The sequence below is a fragment of the Porcisia hertigi genome, chromosome 27 (assembly GCF_017918235.1).
Source record: "Porcisia hertigi strain C119 chromosome 27, whole genome shotgun sequence".
Classification (NCBI taxonomy): Eukaryota; Euglenozoa; class Kinetoplastea; order Trypanosomatida; family Trypanosomatidae; genus Porcisia; species Porcisia hertigi.
The window spans coordinates 897,275-917,290 of record NC_090586.1 but is presented as its reverse complement, the minus strand read 5'-3'; the positions used below and the strand labels follow the sequence as shown (position 1 = coordinate 917,290).

The 20,016-nt window shown below is 55.9% G+C and overlaps 8 protein-coding genes across 8 annotated transcripts; all 8 read left to right on the top strand.

The window, feature by feature from the left end:
* Positions 1–95: 95 nt before the first annotated feature.
* On the top strand, positions 96–1,133 carry JKF63_03401 (uncharacterized protein; the record flags this gene model as incomplete). The annotated part of the gene is made up of 1 exon (XM_067899404.1): positions 96–1,133. One exon carries the CDS (start codon positions 96–98, stop codon positions 1,131–1,133), a length of 1,038 nt encoding a protein of 345 aa, XP_067756194.1.
* Positions 1,134–1,813: 680 nt separating this feature from the next.
* On the top strand, positions 1,814–2,881 carry JKF63_03400 (uncharacterized protein; the record flags this gene model as incomplete). Its single annotated transcript, XM_067899403.1, has 1 exon — positions 1,814–2,881. One exon carries the CDS (start codon positions 1,814–1,816, stop codon positions 2,879–2,881), a length of 1,068 nt encoding a protein of 355 aa, XP_067756193.1.
* A 1,895-nt stretch (positions 2,882–4,776) lies between these two features.
* On the top strand, positions 4,777–5,502 carry JKF63_03399 (uncharacterized protein; the record flags this gene model as incomplete). Its single annotated transcript, XM_067899402.1, has 1 exon — positions 4,777–5,502. The coding sequence occupies one exon, from the start codon at positions 4,777–4,779 to the stop codon at positions 5,500–5,502; it is 726 nt and encodes a 241-aa protein (XP_067756192.1).
* Positions 5,503–6,099: 597 nt separating this feature from the next.
* JKF63_03398 (uncharacterized protein) lies at positions 6,100–6,585 on the top strand (the record flags this gene model as incomplete). Its single annotated transcript, XM_067899401.1, has 1 exon — positions 6,100–6,585. One exon carries the CDS (start codon positions 6,100–6,102, stop codon positions 6,583–6,585), a length of 486 nt encoding a protein of 161 aa, XP_067756191.1.
* A 1,670-nt stretch (positions 6,586–8,255) lies between these two features.
* On the top strand, positions 8,256–9,422 carry JKF63_03397 (uncharacterized protein; the record flags this gene model as incomplete). The annotated part of the gene is made up of 1 exon (XM_067899400.1): positions 8,256–9,422. One exon carries the CDS (start codon positions 8,256–8,258, stop codon positions 9,420–9,422), a length of 1,167 nt encoding a protein of 388 aa, XP_067756190.1.
* Positions 9,423–10,981: 1,559 nt separating this feature from the next.
* Positions 10,982–15,715, top strand: JKF63_03396 (uncharacterized protein; the record flags this gene model as incomplete). Its single annotated transcript, XM_067899399.1, has 1 exon — positions 10,982–15,715. One exon carries the CDS (start codon positions 10,982–10,984, stop codon positions 15,713–15,715), a length of 4,734 nt encoding a protein of 1,577 aa, XP_067756189.1.
* Positions 15,716–17,702: 1,987 nt separating this feature from the next.
* JKF63_03395 (uncharacterized protein) lies at positions 17,703–18,833 on the top strand (the record flags this gene model as incomplete). The annotated part of the gene is made up of 1 exon (XM_067899398.1): positions 17,703–18,833. One exon carries the CDS (start codon positions 17,703–17,705, stop codon positions 18,831–18,833), a length of 1,131 nt encoding a protein of 376 aa, XP_067756188.1.
* Positions 18,834–19,547: 714 nt separating this feature from the next.
* JKF63_03394 (uncharacterized protein) lies at positions 19,548–19,712 on the top strand (the record flags this gene model as incomplete). Its single annotated transcript, XM_067899397.1, has 1 exon — positions 19,548–19,712. One exon carries the CDS (start codon positions 19,548–19,550, stop codon positions 19,710–19,712), a length of 165 nt encoding a protein of 54 aa, XP_067756187.1.
* Positions 19,713–20,016: the final 304 nt, after the last annotated feature.

Below are 20,016 nucleotides of genomic sequence, written 5' to 3'. Positions count from 1 at the left end.
ACACACACACCGACACAGACACACCGACACAGACACTTTGTGCATCAGAGGCACGCACACTTCTGTTTTTCTCTTGTTTTTTCTTCTTTGCTGAGATGCTGCGACGTAGTGCGGTGTGGAGCCTAAAGGCACGACCGAAGACGGTCAACATCGAGCCAGGTAGCAACCGTTTCCTGGACCCCACAGTGGAGGCGAAGGCGAGGGATATCTTTGTCGTGCCAGAATTTCCAAATAAGGCGGTCCTTCACAACTGGCGGTTCTTCATCAAGGCCGGCAAAGCTGCAACGGGGCCGCCGGTTGGCCAGGAGTTTTCAAAACTCGGACTGAAGGCGATGGATTTCGCAAAGGCGTTCAACGACCGCACCAAGCCGCACTTCAAGGACGACATCGAACTCATTGTGCGCATTCAAGTGTACTTTGACAAATCGTATATTTTTCGCATCGAGCCGCCGCCGACGGCGTGGTTCCTGCTGCGGGCGATTCGAAAAAAGAGAGGGGAGACTGGGCCTGTCGCGCTGCGCGGACACTACTGCGCCTACCTCACCCTAGAGATGTGCTACGAGATCGCCAAGATGAAGCAGATGTCGTGGGGCAAGGTCGAGTATCCACCTATAGAGGTGCGTGTGCGGCGTATTGTTGGTCAGGCGAGGCGTATGGGCATTGCTATCATCGGTGTCGACACAGCGCACCAGGCGCCTGTGAAGGGTATGACAGAGAAGCAGTACCTGGAAGAGAGCGAGAAGTACCGCAAAGTGCACATGACACAGTACGAGGCGCTCAAAGCGAAAGAGCTCGAGTCAGCCCCGTTGATTGAGCGTTTGCATCGACCAAACATGGCTCCGCTGACCAACGCACAACTCGAGGAGGGACTGAAGGATGCGAACCTGCTGAATGCGCTGTGGAGGTCGTCTCACCCCAAGAGCCTCTTCATGCAAGACAAGCGTAATCGCGAAATGGCGCGCCGCTACCTTAACGCACGCGGCTGGTTCAAGGAAATGTCACCGGAGGAGATGCGTGTGGTCTTTCTCAACCACCGGTTGCCCGAGCAGGAGCGCCAGCGGCAGCTGAACGGATTGGACGCACAGGCGCCATCACAGGCGTGGTTGTCGCGCGATGCCGCCCCGATGCAGTAGGGTCAGCGTGTTTGTTTGGGAAGAGGAGGGTTTGTGGAGCGCTGAGCAGGGGAGGGGGGGTTGCAGGTTGCTCTGCGTCTGCGTCAATTGTGTTGCCAGTCGCCTTTTTTTTTGTTCATTACACACACACACACACACACACACACACACACAAACACACGCACGCACACACACATATATATGTATATATATGAACATACACCCGCGAAATGGGCCAGAGAGATGGCGGGAGGGCAATAAAAAAGAGACGGAGGCACTTCTGGACGTTTCCTCTATTTCCCTGTTTTTATGCTTTTCTCGTTTCCCTTTCGCTTTATCCTCCTCCTCCTCCCCCTTCCTCATCCTGCCTTCTCTCAAGTTATTTCTTTTAGAACACACTTATCGACGAGGTCGTTCCCCCCTCCCCCCTCCCCCCTCCCCCCACTTCAACATTATTTGTCACTGTAAAGGGGCCAAACGACAGAAGTGAGCACATCGACCCTCACACACAGACACACAGACACACACACAGACACACAGACACACACACACACACACACACACACACAAAGGTTACGTGGCATATTCTCGCTGGGTACAACTGCTCCTCGCTGACCTCCTTTCGTGTCACACGAAGCTCCTCGTCAAATTTCTCAAGAGCCGCAAAGGGGGGCGGGGGGGAAGGGGGAAAGGGAGCCGTGATGCCACCCAAGGTAGCCCAACCACTGCACCAGTTGGAGAACAACCTCCAACGCCTTCCCGATGGCGACATTGACTTATTCTTCCGTGTGCTGCGCTTTATTTCCTCCTATCCGAAACTCAGCACCCTCAAGAAGGCTACCCAGTGCGCCGGTGGCGCTGCACACACTTTATCCACCACCCCATCTGTGTCAGTCGGCAGCAGCACCAGCATGCATTCGAGTTCTCAGTCTTCGAAAACCGGAGCCAGCGCCTCCGTGAACAACCGGGTTGTAACGCCACCGGTGCTGCGTGAACCATTGGAGACGTTCCGTATGATGGCCACAAATTTGCCTATTGATCGGGAAGGGCTCGACGCGGCGCGCAAGACTGTGTGCCACCTGCTCAGAGATCTTTGTGACGCGCTTGGAGACCCGGCAATCAAAAAAGAGCTGGAGGGGGTGCTGTTGATGGGCAAGAGCGAGCCGCTGAGAACGGCCAACGACGGTGGTGGGCAGCGCAGCTCAGCCGTAGAGGGTGGCGACCTCCGCGCCCCGATCAGCTTTGCTTTCACTGATCTCAACCGGATGCAGGAGATTGTCCCTGGTTTGTGGTGCGGCTCTTATCACCCCGCGGCTGATCGTGACTTGATGCGCAGCCACGGCGTTACCCACGTGTGTTGTTGCATTGGCACGCAGCCGCGCTTCCCTGGAGACTTTACATATTTGACGCTGTCGGCCGATGACCGCCCCGACTATGACATGACGCCACACTTTGCGCGTACGTTCGAGTTTATTGAGAACGCGCTGGTGAAAAATCGTGGCGGGGTTCTGGTGCACTGCGGAGCCGGGATCTCTCGTGCGCCGACGGTGGTGTGTGCTTATTTGATGCGAAAGTTATGCCTCAGCTCGACCGCTGCCATTAATTTGGTTCAGAGTCGCCGCCCGTGTGCGTCACCAAATATGGGCTTCCGGCAACAGCTGCACAGCTACGGCATGCAATTAGGTGTGAAGGAGGAGGCCCCTGGGGTGCGTAAGGGGCTGGCGAGAGACAACTTCTCGCGTGCGCTGAATGCGCTGAGGAAGCAGTAAAATGTTCAAGGCGAGCCCCATCTGCTATTCTTTCCTCCTTGACCCTAGTGGGTCTCTCTCTCTCAGCAACGAGACGACGACGACAAGGAGGGGGGGAGGAGGAGAAGGCCGAGTTTCATCAAAAAAGGGCTCAGTGCTCAGTATACGTATGCCCCCCCTCCAAATATATATTTATATATATGTGTATATGTATATGTATATACAGACACATGTATGTGTGGTTTGTTGGGTGGCACTTTCATCACTGTCTGTGTCATTTGTCCTTGACACTATTCTCTCTCTCATCTCTTTGTACAGCGAACACAATTTTATCCTCGTAAGCACATCTGGCATTGGGATGGGGGGAAGGGAGGGGGGAGAGAGGATGTGCATAATTTGCATGCGTGGAGGCCAATTAACATAATCTGTTGCTTTCATTGCTCCCCGAACCTATGCTTGGCGTGCTGTGACGCCGTTAGGGGTGAGGGGAGGGGGGGGGGTGGGTGGCCGCAGGTGATAGATGAGAGAATCGTGTCCAACGTGTGGGTCACGCATGTTATGGAGGTAGGCGGAGGCAACATTGTGAGGTGATGGTAGTGGGGAGGACAGGGGGGGGGATACGAGTTTGGCAGGGTTGTGCCTGCAGGCGACAGTAGTGCTCGTTCGTCAGTGGACTGTCTGTGTACCCCCCTTTCTCTTGATGTGATGGGCTCTGTGTGCTGTTCTCCTCTTCACCCACTTCTCCCTTTTTTTTCTTTTTTTCTTTTTTTTCTTCTTTCTCCTTTTTTATTCCTCTTTTGTGTGCAGAAGTCCTCCGCCGCTGGACTTGTGGGTGCAGCTGTTGTTGCACTCGATGGAGTCAGTGGTGGTCGAGGCCAAGGATAAGTGCCGGCCTCAATGACCCATAGAGGAGGAGGAGACGTGCTCAGCATCTTGTGTGAGGCGCTGCTGCTGCGATTTTCGATGATGCGAGAGGTAGGAGATGCTTGACCGTGTCTCGTTTGAAATAACTGCGGCTCAATATTGTTTCAATGGTGCGCACCTTCATGATGTCACACACACAAACCTTGATAACTTCCACAGTAATAGACGAGCAACCGGATAAGAAACACTTGTCATGGTCGTTCTTGTGTGTGTGTGTGTGGCGACGGAGGAACAACGCCTGCCGAGGTCGATTATTGAGTCTGCTTTACTGCGGTGAGGCTAAACACCACTATTCTGTAGGAAGATTGAGGCCCACTCCCCCCCCCCCCCCAAATTCCTGTGCGCCCTCTATTTACTCTTGCACCCCAGAGGGGCTGGACGAGGGTGACTGGGTTGCACATCATAAGGGGGAAAATGGGATGAGCCTCTCTTCTTTGGTGTGTTCAACGCTGATGTTTTCGTTTTTGTTTAAAAGGGAAAGGCCGAACACGCAACACACGCGACCCGCATATGATAAATACGGAGGAGCACAGACACGCTGATTGTCTGCGCAATCATGAAAACGCGATGCCCGCTATCACCACCACCACCACCACCAGGCGACATTCCCTCGCTCTTTTCGTTTTTTTCCTCCCCCTTTTTTTTTAATTCCTCGCCGACTTGGGATTTCTCTTCAGTGCATCTCTCAGGACTTTGGGCATATCGCCGCACCGGCCGCACTACCACTGAAGAATAAAAATGCAGGAGAGGTGTGTAACGCACGTTACTCTCTACTCTCGCCGCTCTCATTAATCAGTGATGTGTACCGAATACCTCATTTATCTCCCCCATCTCTTTTTCCCCCTTTCTCCTCCTCCACCTCTACACTTGTGTTCATGACCGTGCAAACGTACATTCTTGCTTTCGGAAGCACAACATTGAAGCACCTCTCCCCCCTTTCCTTCTCCCCCCCCCCCTACACACACACACACACACACACACACAGCGGCATCATGTTAGGCTCAGGTAAATCGAGTGGTGTGGTGAATGAGGCAAGCAACCTCAAGGCCAATGAGAACCTTACTTCCACCATAGAACAGATGAACTCAAAGGCGTATCGCCAGAGTCGTGATATGAACGACGTGATTCCGACGCACCGGCGCCATGTCGCAGAGGCCGTCCGCGACAATGGCATACCCGTGTACGATCCAATTGCTGAAAAGCAAGCGGAGAAGGTTGAGCGTGGTAATGCGGCCGACGCCGAGGAGGACGACGACGACGACGAGTTGGTTGAGCTGCGCCGGATGCGCTTGCAGCACATACGGGCGAACCAAGAGAAGCAGGCGGAGTGGCGCAGCAAACAACACGGCGAATACCGAGAGATCTCGCAGGACGAGTTCTTCAACATCGTCGTGCGCGAGAAGGGCGGGAGTGATTGTGTGTGCGTGCACTTCTACCACAAGGATTTCGAGACGTGCAAGGTGATGGACCGTCGCCTCTCGGAGCTGTCACGTACTCTATTGGCAGTGAAGTTTGTGAAGATCGATGCCGAACGCTCGCCCTTCCTGGTCGAGCGGCTACACGTGACGACACTGCCCTGCTGTCTGCTTTTCCTAAACGATGTATGCATTGATCGAATCCTTGGATTTGAGGGATGTACAACGGAGGACGGCATCCTCGACGCGGACTTGCTGCGGGAGCGCATCGTCCACACTCTCAAGCTCAGTGAGGATGAGTAGGCGTAGAAGTCGAACTGGAGACGCTCATGGTGAAGATACATTCACGCACACATCTGCGATGTGCTGAGTAAAGTCTACAAGAGAGAGAGGGATGGTCGCCCAAGATCCAAAGAGAGAGAGTTAGGAAGGGAACGAGGATGGGTGGCGGGTTGGGGGTGGGATTAGCGGTATGGCTGTAGTGCATCTCGCGGTGATGGAGACAATATCCTCCCCCCCCTCCCAATATTTTACCTCCAAAATGGGCAGGAGTCCTGTCGATGCGTGTGTGCGCCAATCGCCTCTTCTCCTTTCCCGTCCCTGCTCACAGCTTTTGTTCACGCCGCGCGAACCTCTGTGCTTATGGTGATACTCCCATGTAGGGAGAGCTCAATCCCTTTGTTGTTGCCGCTGTACCCCCCCCCCCCTCCCCAACGCGCGCGTGTGTGTGTGCTCCCACGTATCGCATCATTGTCTTGTCATCTCTCTTCCATTTCCTCCACCGATGTACCCGTCTCCCCTCTCTCCCCCGTCTCCCCCGTCTCCCTTACTCCCCCTCCCCCCACACACACACACTCTCTGAGGAGGGGGCTGTAGGGTAGTGATAGAATATGCAGAGAAATGGCCAGGTTTAACCTGGCGTTGTTGGGGCTTTGCCTTGTTGGTTTTCTTCTCTCGAGTTATGCGTATTCTGTCGAGTTGCACGCGGAGCGCGCAAGACAGCTTGGCATTACATACAGCGCCTACTGCGATATCGGGCCTTTTTCATGTACCAGAGTCTTCTTATCCCAGTTCGGCTCCGTCACTCAGTTCGTGGGCCTTCCAAAAGTCTCCAATGCGCTCGTGGGCATGCTCTACTACATGCTGGGGATGTCGTGCTGCTGGCATCCGTCACTGATCTTGATGGTCAGTGCGCCCAGCGTCTTGATCACGGTGGGCTTCGCCTTCATCCTCATCGTAGTCTTGCAGGATTTCTGCATGGTATGCTGCTCCCTGTATGTGGTCAACCTCACGACAGCGTACATGGCCTACCGATGGTGGAGGCGAAGCGTGGCGAGCAAGGCAGTATCCGCATCGCCATCGGACAGCTTGAAAAAGGGCAGGTGAGCCACAAATATATCATCTTTTTCGTAACCCGTTGAGTGATGAGCACACGGTGCGGGAAGAGGGGGGGGGGCGGAGGAGGATACATGCCGAGGGTCCGCACAAGACTAATAGATGAGAGGATACCGGAGGCGCAGCTGACTGCAACACAGACGAATGTCATATCGACCGCGGTTGTAAGAGATGCCATCCTTGAGTCGATGCCGTTGGTGAGGTCAAAAAGTGTGTGTGTGTGTGTGTTCCATCCGCGATGGCGCCAAACGGGGGACACACAAGCGCGGGGGAAGAAGAGGGCGAGAAAAAAATCGACGACGTTATATATTTTTTCTTTTGTGTCACACGTCTCCCCTCATTCTGCCATTACACACACACACACACACACAGACACACACAGACTAAACAAAATCGCGGGTTTCGCTCTTGCAACACCCACTTCCTTCGCTTCCTGGGCTCGTCAGGAGGGCATCCACACCGCGTGGTGCACAACAGCTGTAAGCACACACGTTGCGGCAATTGTCCGGCTCCGTCGCCTGGACACGGTCTCTGACTCAAGCGCTACCTGCCTCGGCCCCGCAGGTTTGCTTCACAGGTGCTTCCGTTATTCCGGTCATCAGCCGGTCCATCCTGCAGGATGGCTTCAGCCCCCCCTCCTCTCTCCCCTCCCTCCCTCCTACTAACCACCACCACCATGAGTATCCAATCAGGGTTGGGGGAGAGATGCTCTGGTGTCACGTTGACACTTTTGCTTCTCCTATGGGTTGTACCAACGCCTTTACTCTTGCAGGTGGGTTCAATGCCGCTTCCTCCTCCACCTTCAGCGGCAGATCACCTTGACTGCCCTGCGTTGGAGGTACCTGTATCTTGTCAGCACCAGGGGGCGGCTCGGCATCGGCGGTGGGGTTGGGGCTGCTGGGCTTGGCCACCATGTGTGTGTGTGTGTGTGTCGTGGGCCGTAAAACACCCGCTCTGGGGGGTCTCTCTCTCTCTCCCGTCTTGTGAGTGAATGGAGACGCGGCCGTGACAGGAAAGCGTTTTATTAACCCTCACCCCAGCGGTTCACGGTTGCTCTGTCTCGCTGTTCCCCGCGCTCGTGTGCCCTTCCCTGTTTGTACAATGTGCTCCAAACTTCGTGTTGCCTCCCTTCTCATGTTTTCTTGAGTACGACTCTTTTCATCCGAGCCCCCCTTCTCTGCTGGAATGCAGTTGATATTCAGACCATTTAGAGGGTAGAAGGGGAGGCCGCGGCGTTGGTGGGAGACCTTCCACCAGGATAGCCTTCGCTACCGTTATAGACATTCCCCACGCATGCGGTAGCCGAGACGCATAGCGGGCACGTTTTCGTTGTTTTGATATCACTCTCTTCGGTGATCACCATCCTTTTCCTTTCTCTCCTCCTTCCACACACGCACACACAGGGAGTGAGAGAGAGAGAGGGGGGTGGGTGGGTGGGTGGGTGGGAAGAGATTCTCGCTTAGATGGACGGCAAGCGCTCAACAGTTTCATATCCCTCTATTCCAGTGTGTCGGATCCTTGTTATCGGCGTTCGTTGTATCCCTCTTCGGCCGCCCCTCCCCCTCCCCCCCCCCCCTTCCCTCCCCTCCCACGTGTCTCCCCCCTCCGTCTGGAGGGGTTAGTCCGGCACTTTTAACTCATTACCGGACCATCAATTCACAATGTATCGCGGCTCTGGTCTGTGGTTCGCCCCCTTCGGCAGCTGGTCGCCTTTCGGCCGTCCAGACCGCGTTGGTGATGTTTCCGGCGCCAAGCCGCTCGTTGGCGATGGCGGCTCCGCCCCGCGTGGTTTGTTCCAGAAAGCGGCACAACACCGTCAGTCGCACTACGCCGTCTCTGCAGGTGGTCATGGAGCTGCATGCTTTCCCGCATCCTTCTCGCCGACGCGGAGGAAGTCATACGCGGAGGCGGCGGCTGGCGTGCTTGGGACAGCTAGCAGCACATGCCGCGTTGAGGGCGTGCACATGTACGCCAACAAAGAGAATGCGTGGAGCGGCTACACAGACGACCGCTTCTACGGAGCCAAGCGGTTCCGCGAGTATTGGCAGCGCATGCTGATGGATCGAGGCGTGCGGTACTACATCTTCACCATCGTTGTCCTCATGATGGCCGCCACAGCGAAGCTCTGGCAGATGCAAAATTTGCAGAGGGTGGAGAGCGGCTTGCTGGGGCCACGAAAGAAACAATTCCGCAGCCGTCTCACCGTTGTGCTTGACGTTGATGAGACTATCGTCTCGTACGGCGACAAGGCATTTCGCTTAAAGGCCGGCCTCGTGCCTCGCCCCTACCTGGCGGAGCTGCTGGATTATCTCACGTCCATCGACGCGGAGGTGGTACTGTGGTCCGCGTCGAGTGAGCGGTACATGCGCCAGGTGCTCGGGGTGATCGACCCGATGGGTGTGCGGGTGTCGCAGTATCTATCACGCGACAAGGAGTGGTTCACCCACGATAATTACTACGAAAAGAACATTTTGTGGTTAAAGCGACCAGTGGAGGACACTCTCATCATCGAAAATCGCCCCTTATCAGTCCGAAACTGCAACGGGAACGCCATTCTCGTGGACGACTTCATCCGGGGTGAGTACATGGACAGTGGCCAGGACTACCCTGCGAACGACCACGCCTTGCACACAATTAAGGAAATCGTGCAAGACCTCGAGACGGGCGGCATGTCTGTGCCGGAGTACCTTGAAAATCGGAAGGTGCGCAATGGTGAGATTAAGGAGATTCCGTGCCACCTCGCTATTCGCCAGTTGCCAAACGAAATCGCGCGCGGTGTCTTTTACTTTGTTGGTGACAAGTACAAATCCGAGTCCAGGGCTGTCTGAGCTCACCCGCCACCTGGGGTTTGTTCGGTCAAGTGTGCAGCCAGGCATTTCCAACGCAATAAGCGGGTCCCAGATGACGAGGGAGGCCCTGGCGACGATTTGGTTTTGATGGCTGGGTGGTGTGTGTGTGTGTGTGTGTCGCGGTTGGAAATGGGGCTGACACGAGCCAACGAATGGTGTGTCATGCTTACTTCCTGCGGCTCTTCTGCTTTTTCACTACGCGCGCGTTGTCATGTGAGCACAGGAAACTGACACACACACACACACACACACACACGCTCACGAGGGTGCCCTTTCCAAGGAGAAGCGCTCGGCCGGTCTCCGTAGTTTTTCCGTCAACTAAGTATGCATCTGCTCAAAGAAGAATTGGAAGGGGGTTTCCCCTTGTGAGGTTTCTCGTTTTCTGTGTGAGCGTGCGTTCCAGCAGATAGGAAGTGCTGCCATTGGGGTGGGGGGGGAGGGGAAGTAGTGGGATAAAGCCCACCAAAAGGAAGGTGATTGTGTTACCGGTAGTAGTAGCCGTGGCCGATCCGTCTTCGGTTGTTGGTGCGCGCAGGGGAAGAGAGGTGGGGTGAGTTGGATGTTTATGTTTCTGCATTACAATTTGCTATTATCGTCTTATCTCTGTGATTTGTATCACAGTGGTCAACAACCACATCCACACGAAGAATGGAAAAAAAATGTGAAGGCAAACACAACCATTCACAGTTTTACGGCGCCGCAACGTGACTGGCTTGCAGCCAGGCAGGCAGAGACGCATAGACGGTGGCATACCCGCATTCCGCAGGGAGTCACCTTGCGCGCTACGGCGTGTGTGTGTGTGTGTGTGTGTGTGTCTTTTCGCTTTCGATGGGAAGAGCAACGTGGTGAGGCAAGGCCATCACGGCGATCTTGGAAACAAGTCAAGGCGGGAAAGTAACAGCTCAGGCTCTTCATCGTCGCACACAAAAAAGGCCCCCCTCCCTCCCCTCCTCCCCGCCACCACCGTTTTTCGTACTCTCGCTCACCTCCACTGGTGATCACGGGTCAAGTGTGCAAGGGTTATGCAGCTTCTCTTGGTGTCCTCTCTCCTCTCTTCTCCAGCTTCAGGTCCACCTCGTCTCTCGTCTCCCATTCTCATTTGCTCTCCCTCTCTTTCTTGCCTGCCCTTTAAACTGGCAACGTCAGTTTTATGATGCTGATCGGCTTGTCTATATCAGCATCGAACCACAACCGCAGCCAGCTCTTCTGCCTTCCCCGTTGTGTGTGTGTGTGTGTGTGTGCGTGCTGCTCACTTAGTTGTGCGCGCTTTTTTTTAGCCCTCATACCCCCCAGCTCTATCCAGCAGCTGTGCTCTGGTTAGTGACGTGAACTGTTGTTTTATACGCCTCAGTCACCTCTCATCTTCTTCGCTCTGCGCAAACGTTCAGGTGTGTGCGTGTGTGTGTGTGTGTGTGTGTGAGGGGGGGGGGGGGGGGGGCGAGCGACGTGCCTCAATACTCGGAGAAAGAGGAGGAGGAGGAGGGGGGGGGGTAGAGGCCCTCGTCAAGCATATAAAGAGCGAGAAAGCCGGAGGTATCATGGAGTCCAAACGAACACTGGCAAAGCGTTACGTCTTTGGTACGAACCACGACGGCAAGAACTGCTTGCATTGGCTCGATGACGGGTCACTCGTCTACCCGGTCGGCAAGACCGTTGTGCTGCAACAGCCAAACTCATGCACACAACGGTTCCTCGAGGCGACGTACCAGAGCACCGGCATCACCGCCATCGCGATGAGCTCGAATAAAAAGTTTCTCGCAATTGCTGAAAGTGGGACACATCCTCAGGTGCAGATCATCGACACCGTGACTCGCAAGCGCCGCAAGGTGTTGAGCGTGACAGACCTGAATAGCGATCAGTTTATCGCCCTCAGCTTCAGCTCTGATGGGCGGCACCTGGTCACTCAGGGCGGCGCGCCAGGCTGGAACTTGCACTATTGGAATTGGGAGCGCACGCAGCCTCTGGCGTCCGTGTCTCTGGGGCCTGTATATGCCGCAAGCATGCAATCTCACAAGACGAGCCAGGGCGGCCCCTCGGGTGAAAATGCAGTACCAGCCGATAGCAGCGTCACGCACGAGGAGGGTGTCACAGATACACTGAAGGCAGCTTCCATGATGGCTGCACCAAGCGCCAGCGCGGCGTCGCGTACGCCACCGAAGATAGTTACGAGCATTGGTATCAGTCCACTTAACCCATTGATGATAACTGTGGCTGGTGTTGGCTTCTTTCGTTTTTACCGTTACACGGAGGGTCTTCTGCAGCCGCAACCGAGCCTGGGCGTGCCATGCGAACAGCTGGAGGTCTTCTCGACGCACCTCTGGGTCACCGAACACAACGTGATCCTCGCGACGCAGAGCGGTCGCCTTTTTTTGATCCAAGACGGGCGGTACGTGGGCCCGATCGGGATGCCTTCGATACCGTCGCCAGCACTGGTAAGTGCAGTCTCTGCCCCCCTCCAACCAGGAGGGGCACCGGCTGCCCCGGTAGAGGAGATGGTCACATGCATCGCCCCCACCTATCATCAGGAGCAGCAGCAACAGCAGCAGCAAAAGCCCGCACAACACCAGAGCGGGTTCATTGCAGGAACAAACCGCGGCAACGTTCTGATTTTTCAGGGCGACGGCAATGCCGCAGGCGCCGACGGCGTCGCGGCCGGGCTGCGCGGCGACAGCGCTGGCGTCGACTCGGTCGGCTACGCGTTCGTGTGCCGACTTGAGGTGCCTGCTTACGAAGCTGGTGAGGAGCAGCACCTACTACAGGCTTCACAGCAAGCTTCTATCATACGCAATTCTCCGGGATCAGTATCGACGGCCCTTCCATCCGGCACAGTGAGCGCTACAGGCAAGGGGAGCAGTGTCAAGGGACATGCCGGCCGTCTTTTTCAACTCCGCGAACAGACAAGCGGGGCGGAGGCCACAGGGGGAGGGGCTGCCGGGAACCGAGTACAGAATGCAGCAGGCGACTTGAGCCTCATGAAAGCTGGCACTGATGGCGGTGGCAGCGCCTCGGGTGGCAGTGCACGGAACAGCGTCACGGCCTTGGCCCTCGATCAGGCGGAGGAGTGTCTGGCGGTGTTCACTGCGTCCGGGAGGCTGTACGGGCTGGACTTTCGGCAGAACTGGCCGGCTCGCGAGGCCATGTTCATGGTGACCGGTAGGTCCGCGACGACTTCTGGCACCGCTATCGGAGCAGGCAGCGGCGAAGTGCCGGGGCTGTCCGGGCCTCTTCCCTCCTTAATAGAGCACGGCAATAGCGAATGCGGATGGGCGATGTCGTCCGCGCCGGTTCCTGAGCATTTATCGCCCCGCAGCGCGCTTTTCCACTCTCTCTATCCCTTTACACATTCTGGTCGCGTCAACGGGATGGACTGCAGTGTGCGAAAGCCGCTTCTTCTCACCACGGGCAGTGATCACAGCATGCGTCTCTGGAACATACATACAGGGCGACTGCTCATGTGTCAGTTCTTCGCACTGGAGCCCGGCGCCGTGGCTCTTCACCCCGACGGTCTCACAGCGGTCGTCTGCTTCCCGGACAAGGTGCGTGTCATGAGTGTGCTGTGGAGTTCATTTCGCGAGCGCCGCGTGATCAACCTGCGCAACGCGTCCGACGTGTTCTTTTCAAAGGGCGGCCAGCTCCTCGCTGTTGTGCATAACAACCTTGTCGACATCATTAACGCGAACACCTATGAGCTGCAAGGGCAGCTGCGCGGCCATCCGCAGCGCATCAAGGACTTCCAGTGGTGCTCTACAACGGCGTACCCAACGGACAACCGCGTCATGACGTGCTCCCCAGACGGCATGATATTGGACTGGAGCGTGACGGATATGCGCAAGCAGACCGAGCATTCTGATAGGCGCTACCAGTATGTGGCAATCGCCTCAGATGACCGCAGTGTGTGGGCGGTGGCAGCACCTACACCGGCAACCGCGCTGGACGTGTCGTGGAAGGTGCTGCTGCGCGAGATTGATAGACAGAGCCTCAGCACCATTCATGCAAGCCCGGGCATCGCTGGTGCAGCGCCTGGCGGCGGTGGCGTGATGTCCTCGTCTGCAGGGGGTCCCAGCGGTGGTGCCAGCGCACTGGGCAACAGCGTTGGGGACTATGAGTTCACCGAGACAGCCCTGACGCGCATCGTGGTGGCGCCGCACCAGCGGGTGTTGATCGGCGGCGCAGAGGATGGCTCACTTAAGGCCATGACGTTCCCGCTGCTGGCTGGCATTCAAGAGGCTCCTATTGCGGCACACGCCCAGCAGGTGACCCACATGGCCCTCTCTTTTGATGAGACGATGCTGTTCACCGCTGGTGCCGACGGCAGCGTCATCATGTGGGAGGTGTTTTCTGAGAAGGACAAGGGGAAGCCCGCAGGCACCGTTGCCCAGCACCATGACCCGGCGAGCCGCCGCAACATGAGCTCTACCGAGGAGGTGCTGGTCACAAGGCAAGAAATCGAGGAACAGAACATCGAGATTGACAGCCTGCGACAGCAGATTGAAAGGTTGAAGACGGAGATGGAGAGCGACGAAAAGCGTCGCGCACATGAGCAGGGCACTCGCACTCGTGAACGGGTGGAGGAGCTGCAGCAGGAGGCCATGTCGTTGTCTGCGGAGTACGAGGCCCTTAAGCACGCAAAAGCGGATCAGGAGCGCGCGTTTCTGGACGCCAAGGAAGAAAAGACGCGGGATGCCTCACACATACAGCAGAATCTGGAGACGCAGCGCCAGCAAGAAGTTGATGCTCTCACCGAAGAGTGTAGCGCGTTGCAGCACCGCCTTGAGACGACGAAGACAGCAGGTGCGGCGGCGGTGAATGCGTTGAGAGTCAGCCTTGCGCAGGCCTGCGCCGAGGACGAGGCGCACTTTCAGGACGTTCTGCGCCAACGCGCTGAGGCTGTGCGTAAGCTGCAGCGCCAGCTAGAGCAGAGTAAAGAGTCGAACTCCGTTACCCTCCATCAGCTGGAGCTGGACACCGACGCAGAGTCGCAAGCGGTTCTTCAAAAGCAGCGGGCCGCTCTGCAGGAGGTGAGGGAGCGATTTCTACACCTAAAGGGTGAGGGGGCTGTGATGCGCAAGAACGCGATGCGGCTGGAGCGTGAGATCGAGATTCGCACAAACGAGCTTCAGCTGCTGGACGGCGCCAAGGTGGCCCTGCAGAACCAGCTGGCGGATCTGACCCAGCAGGTGGCGCAGCTTCACCAGGACATCGATGAACGCGACAGTGTCACCGAAAAGAAAGAGAAGGTCATCTACAACCTCAAGAAACACAATCAGGAGCTGGAAAAGCACAAATACGTGCTGGACCACCAAATTCGCGAGTTGAAGGGGCAGATCGAGCCGAAGCAGCGCGAGATCATCGAACTCAACCAGGAGACGAAACAGCAGAACGCGATGCTCGAGCAGCAGCACGCAAGCAACCTCACCCTGCGCCAGAGCACGGAGGATCTAAAGAGGGACATCGCAGAGAAGCAACGCACACTCCAGGCTCGGATTCGGGAGTTGCAAGGGTTGGAGACGTACCGCTCGAGAGCGGAGCGCGATATTGGGGAGCTTGCCCATCAGCTTCAGCACCCAGCAACCTTGGCTGCCGCCGTTGAGCAGCTGTACAAGGTGCACGTCGAGCCGCGTGATGTCGAACAGATCGCACCGGCGGATCCAAATGTGAAACACGAGCTCCAGTCTCAGCTAGAGTACCTCTCCACTTCCGTTGATGCCCTTAGACGCAAGCTCAAGTCTGACCAGCAGCGGCACAAGGAGGAGGTCTCGGCGATGATGACGGAGAACCTGTCGCTCATTCGTGAGATCCACTCGCTGCGGGTCGAGATGGATAACCTGCGTGCGCGAGTGGCGGCAGAGTCCGTTTCGAAGCAGCACCAACAGCACCATCAGCGGCGGCGGCGCACGGGTGGTGCTAGGGCAGAGCGCAGTGCAGGTCTCACGAGCGCCGAGCGCAGTAGCACTGCGGACGTGTGTGTCACGGATACATTAGGTACGATCTCTGCGGACAACGTCGGGCAGTCGACCCAGCTTTTGTCCAGCGAGCTTGAGAGCACGCGCGGCGGCAGCGGTACGCGTCGGCGCGGCGGTCGTTCCAGTAGCGCGGGCTCGCGACCATCGACATCACTGCCCGAGATCGAGACGAACAGTCGGGAATTACGCATGCTGCGCGCGTACATCGAGAAGCTAGAGCTCGCCCTCGCTGAGCGGCCGGCCTCCGCGGCAGTAGCGAAGGCACACCTACGACTACCACCCGTAGACCCTTTTTCGATTCCGCGCTAAAACCGCAAGCGACCCACCACCAGTAGAGAGCGCACACGCGCACACGCACACACACACACGCACACACGCATACACTCATCTGCACATGCGCGCAAGCGGTGATGAGGAAAGTTAAGGAGCAATCGGAAAGGAGGGATAATCACATCCGGTCCTGTCCCCCCCCCCCCCCTCCTGTCCGGTAGGCACGCGCACTGCACCCATCCCTCGTGTCTGTATACCCCCCCCCCCCCCACTTTCACGTGGCGCGCTGTGTGTTTGCGAATTGTGTGTGTGTAAGCACGCGCGCGCTGGCGTGTACACTCCAACGTCGTCTCCCCTACTCTCCCACTCACTCGCAATCCCCCTCTTTTAGCCCCAATCGACGCGTGTTTCGCTTGGGGATTCTCTTATTTTCTTTGGCAGGTGTTACTGTGTTCGTGTGTTTTCACATTTCGATTGCTGCTCCGCCCCCTCCAGATAGGTACACAGACACACGCCTCCCTCTCTTTTTTTTTTCTGGCTCTTTGTTCAACTCAGCTTCTGTCCGTGCGCCCCCCTCCTCCTCCCGCTGCCTCCCGGCTCTTTCCCCACCCCGTCTCCTCTCCCGTCCCTCCCCGTTTTTTTTTTTAAAGGATGTATGTCACACACGTTTTATCTTTTTCTCTTCCCCCCCCCCTCCCACCACCACACACACACACACACTCATACACGTATTCCATATATGTATACATACGCATTCTGTCTACGTTGTCATGTGTTTTGGCAATGTTTTGTTGGGTCCGTGTCATCTTGGCTCATTGAGGTGTTTGGCTATTTCGTTGCTGGTTTCTTGTGGCTACCCAACGATCGTTTTTCGCGGTACTCCCCCCTTCCCTTTGAGAGGTGGGTGGGTAGGTGGCGTGTGTCTGTTGCGCCTGCCACCATAACTCATTCCCTTTCTTCACTTTGATCGGGTCTGCTTTCGATGCCGCGTTGTTCTGCATTTATGCGTGTCTGTGTGTTCGTGTGTGTATGCACATGTATCATACCCTTTCTTTATTTTCTCCGTGGACCACACTTTTAGAACTTGTCTTGGCTTCTATGCGCCGCTGAGTTGGCTCAGTCTTTCTTTCTTCGTTGTTTGTGTCGTTCTCAACGGACACCGCTGCCGGTCTTTTTTTTTTCCAGCAAACAACACAAAGAAGAGGACAGGAATGAATACTCGTCACCATGCGAGCCAACGGATGGACGGCACGCATCAACAAAGGTGCATGCCCTTCTCGATCCGCAGCCCTTCGGGAAGGGGAAGGTGAACAACATGTCTGCTCGTCAGGCGCAAGCACTCGTGGCCACTGAGAGATTTGCCCATGGGATGGATTGCTATAAGAGCTCGAAGTATCCGGCTGTGGTAGGGTGTCCGTGTCCGTGCCGCTCTTCTCACGTCCCTCTTTCTGTTTCTCGTACGTACTATGGTGTGTGAGCGCGTGTGCCATCAGCGGCACATGTGCATGCGCGTGGCACCCCTCTTGGCATTCGATCTGCAGGCACCCGCGCACTTTCACCCCCCCTCCCCCCCTCCCCTCCTCTCCCCAATGCACACCCGTGCCCCGCACTGGTGCGGGGTTACCTTCTACTAGTACTTGTCCCACTTTATATCATCGTATTTGTTTTCCCCTTCCCCCTTCCACTACTCCTGTCACAATTTTGGCAATGTACTATGGAAAACTCTCTTGCCACTTCCGCACACTAAAAAATAAATTATATGCAACTGCACAACTATAATTATATATAAACTACATATATATATATATGTGTGTGTATATATATTTTGACTCCCCCCTTACATACACACACACACACACACACACCTCCACTTTTACACATGCACACGTGCGCACGCGAATGATGGGGCACCTGCTCGAGAACTGCTCAACACAATAGCAAGGGTAAATACAGAACGAGGAAGGGCACCAGTAGTCAATCAGCCACGCGGAAAGATCTCCCTGCGTTTTCTATCGTGTTTATTGCGATGCGTCGCACATGGCTAACGGCGAGTAACGCCATGGGTGGGGGCCTTCCCATCAGCCGCGACACTACACGCAAGCCGCGCCTCGTGACGGAGGTGGGGACGTGGCGTTACAAGAAGAAGACAATGGAAGACTTTAGCCAATGGTGCCGCGCGCGTCAAGTGCGCGCCTACGGTAATGTGAAGATGACGTCGACAATCCACTTCTCGAGGTGTCTGCGCGCCGCGAAGCCAATATCGCCCGGTCAGGTCATCATAACCTGCCCCCTATCTGCATGCTTTAACTTCTTGACAGTCGCGAAGGAGATGTACGACTGCTCATCCACAGTATTTCCGTTGCAGTTGAACTGGATGAATTACAACGAGCGCTTATTCTTCATGAAGAGCGCCTGCACGTACGAGTTCGCGCAGGCCGGCTGGATGACCCGCATCGCCTCCCTAGAGGAATCCGTGTACACGCCGTATGTGAATTACCTCTTCGAAGACACGCGCGGCCGTGACGGCATTTCGAATGGCATGGGCAAAGAACGGGAGGAGGACAGTGGGGTCCTGGATCACTACCTCTCTGAGATGGCGACCGACGCCTGCGAAGACCCGGAGGTATTCCTAGAGAATTTCTTTCGCGGGCTGGCGTGCGTGCACCTCCGCTCGCAGCCGATCGAGGCGGCTGCTGTGGAGGCGTTCATACCAGGCACCAACTTCTTCAAGGCGAAGTCGAGCGAGATGTACGTCCCGACTCTAGTCCCCCTCGTTGACGCCGTTCCGCAACTGGAAGACGGTTCACACAACACAGTCCTCGAGTATTGCCCCTGTTCAGATACCGCGACGATTCGGGCGCAGTGCGACAAGTTGCAGATTCCCTACTTCGAGAAGGGCAGGGAGGAGCCGATTGTCACAGAAGAGGCTCACACGGCGCGAGGGGTGTCTCAGAAGATCAATATGGAGCACGAGTTGATGGACTCATCACTGCTGAATGGCGGCGGTTTTTTCGCCTTGCGCGCGCTGGCACCGCTGGCGGTCGGTGACGTGTTGTACCTGCGAAGATTCCCTGACGCAGGGGGCCGAGCAGGGGAGCGCATGATGAACGCGCAGGTGATGGAGGCGAACCGGCTGCTGTCGCGTGATGACGGATGATGACGTTCGGGTCTCTGTCTCTGTGTGTGTGTGTGTGTTTGTTTGTTTCGATGGCTGCTTCTCAAAAACAACAAAAAATAGTACAAACATGCATTACCCCCTCTTGATGTACTCGGGGCGCTTGCGAGCTGCGGCCATCTACGTCCCCCCCCCTTCCTCCCTCCCCCCCCCTTCCCACGGATTTTCGCTACAGTTGACATCATTGCTCCTCCCCCTCTTCCTCCACCGGGCTCAACACACGACGCACGCATGCATGCTTGTGTTGCGTGTATCCCAAAAGGATTTCAAGGTGAGGCCTGAAGCACACACGCACACGCAGTCATCTCATCTGCTATTTCTAGTCAGTTCTCGCTCTACTGCATCACGCCAAAGGAATCCGAAGGAAGAGGAGGTGACGACCACTTTTTTTGAGCACATCGTAGCAATCATCACAACCACAGCCAACACTCCCTGTGAGTTCTTCCCCACTGTTTCCCTACTGCCGCTTCCCCCTCTGTATTACGCCGATACAACGTGGTGGTCCGCACTGACTTTGTGTTTGCGGTCCTTTTTTTCTTTGTTGGTGCCACCGTTGCTGAGACGATTTGTTTTCCTCTCCCCCTTCCCCCCTCGTTTCTCGAGACCCCCTTGTGTGCTTCGATCGCAGCGCATTCAGGGGATTTTGCATGCACATTACACGCACACATACATACATACACACATAGTTTAACAAATATGAGGTGGGTGTCATACCAGTCCAACATGTACAGGTATGGGCTTGTGTTCATGTGCGCTGCGTCGTTGCTAGCGCTGATGAACGACGGGGGAAGCAACAAGGAGAGCTGGGAATGGATGCGTCAGCAGTATAGCCTACGGCAAGCGGAGAGGAAGACTCATTAGTAGGGAGTCTGAGGGGGGCTCGGAGGGAACAGGCACAGAGAGTAGTCGTGATGGAGGAGTGTTGTTCGTCTTGGGTAGGCGCCTGTCTGGGAAGTGAAAATCAAAGCGCACCAAATCATGATCTGCTGAAGCCCTTGGCTTGTATTTTGAGTGAGAGTGCATTCGTTTTTACCGCCTTCTATCCCTTTGCCCCTCCCCTCCCCCTCATTCACACGCTGAATGCTGTTTTTTCTACTTCTGAGAGAGGAGGATACATACATACCCCCACATATATATATATATATATATATGTATGTGCTGTCAA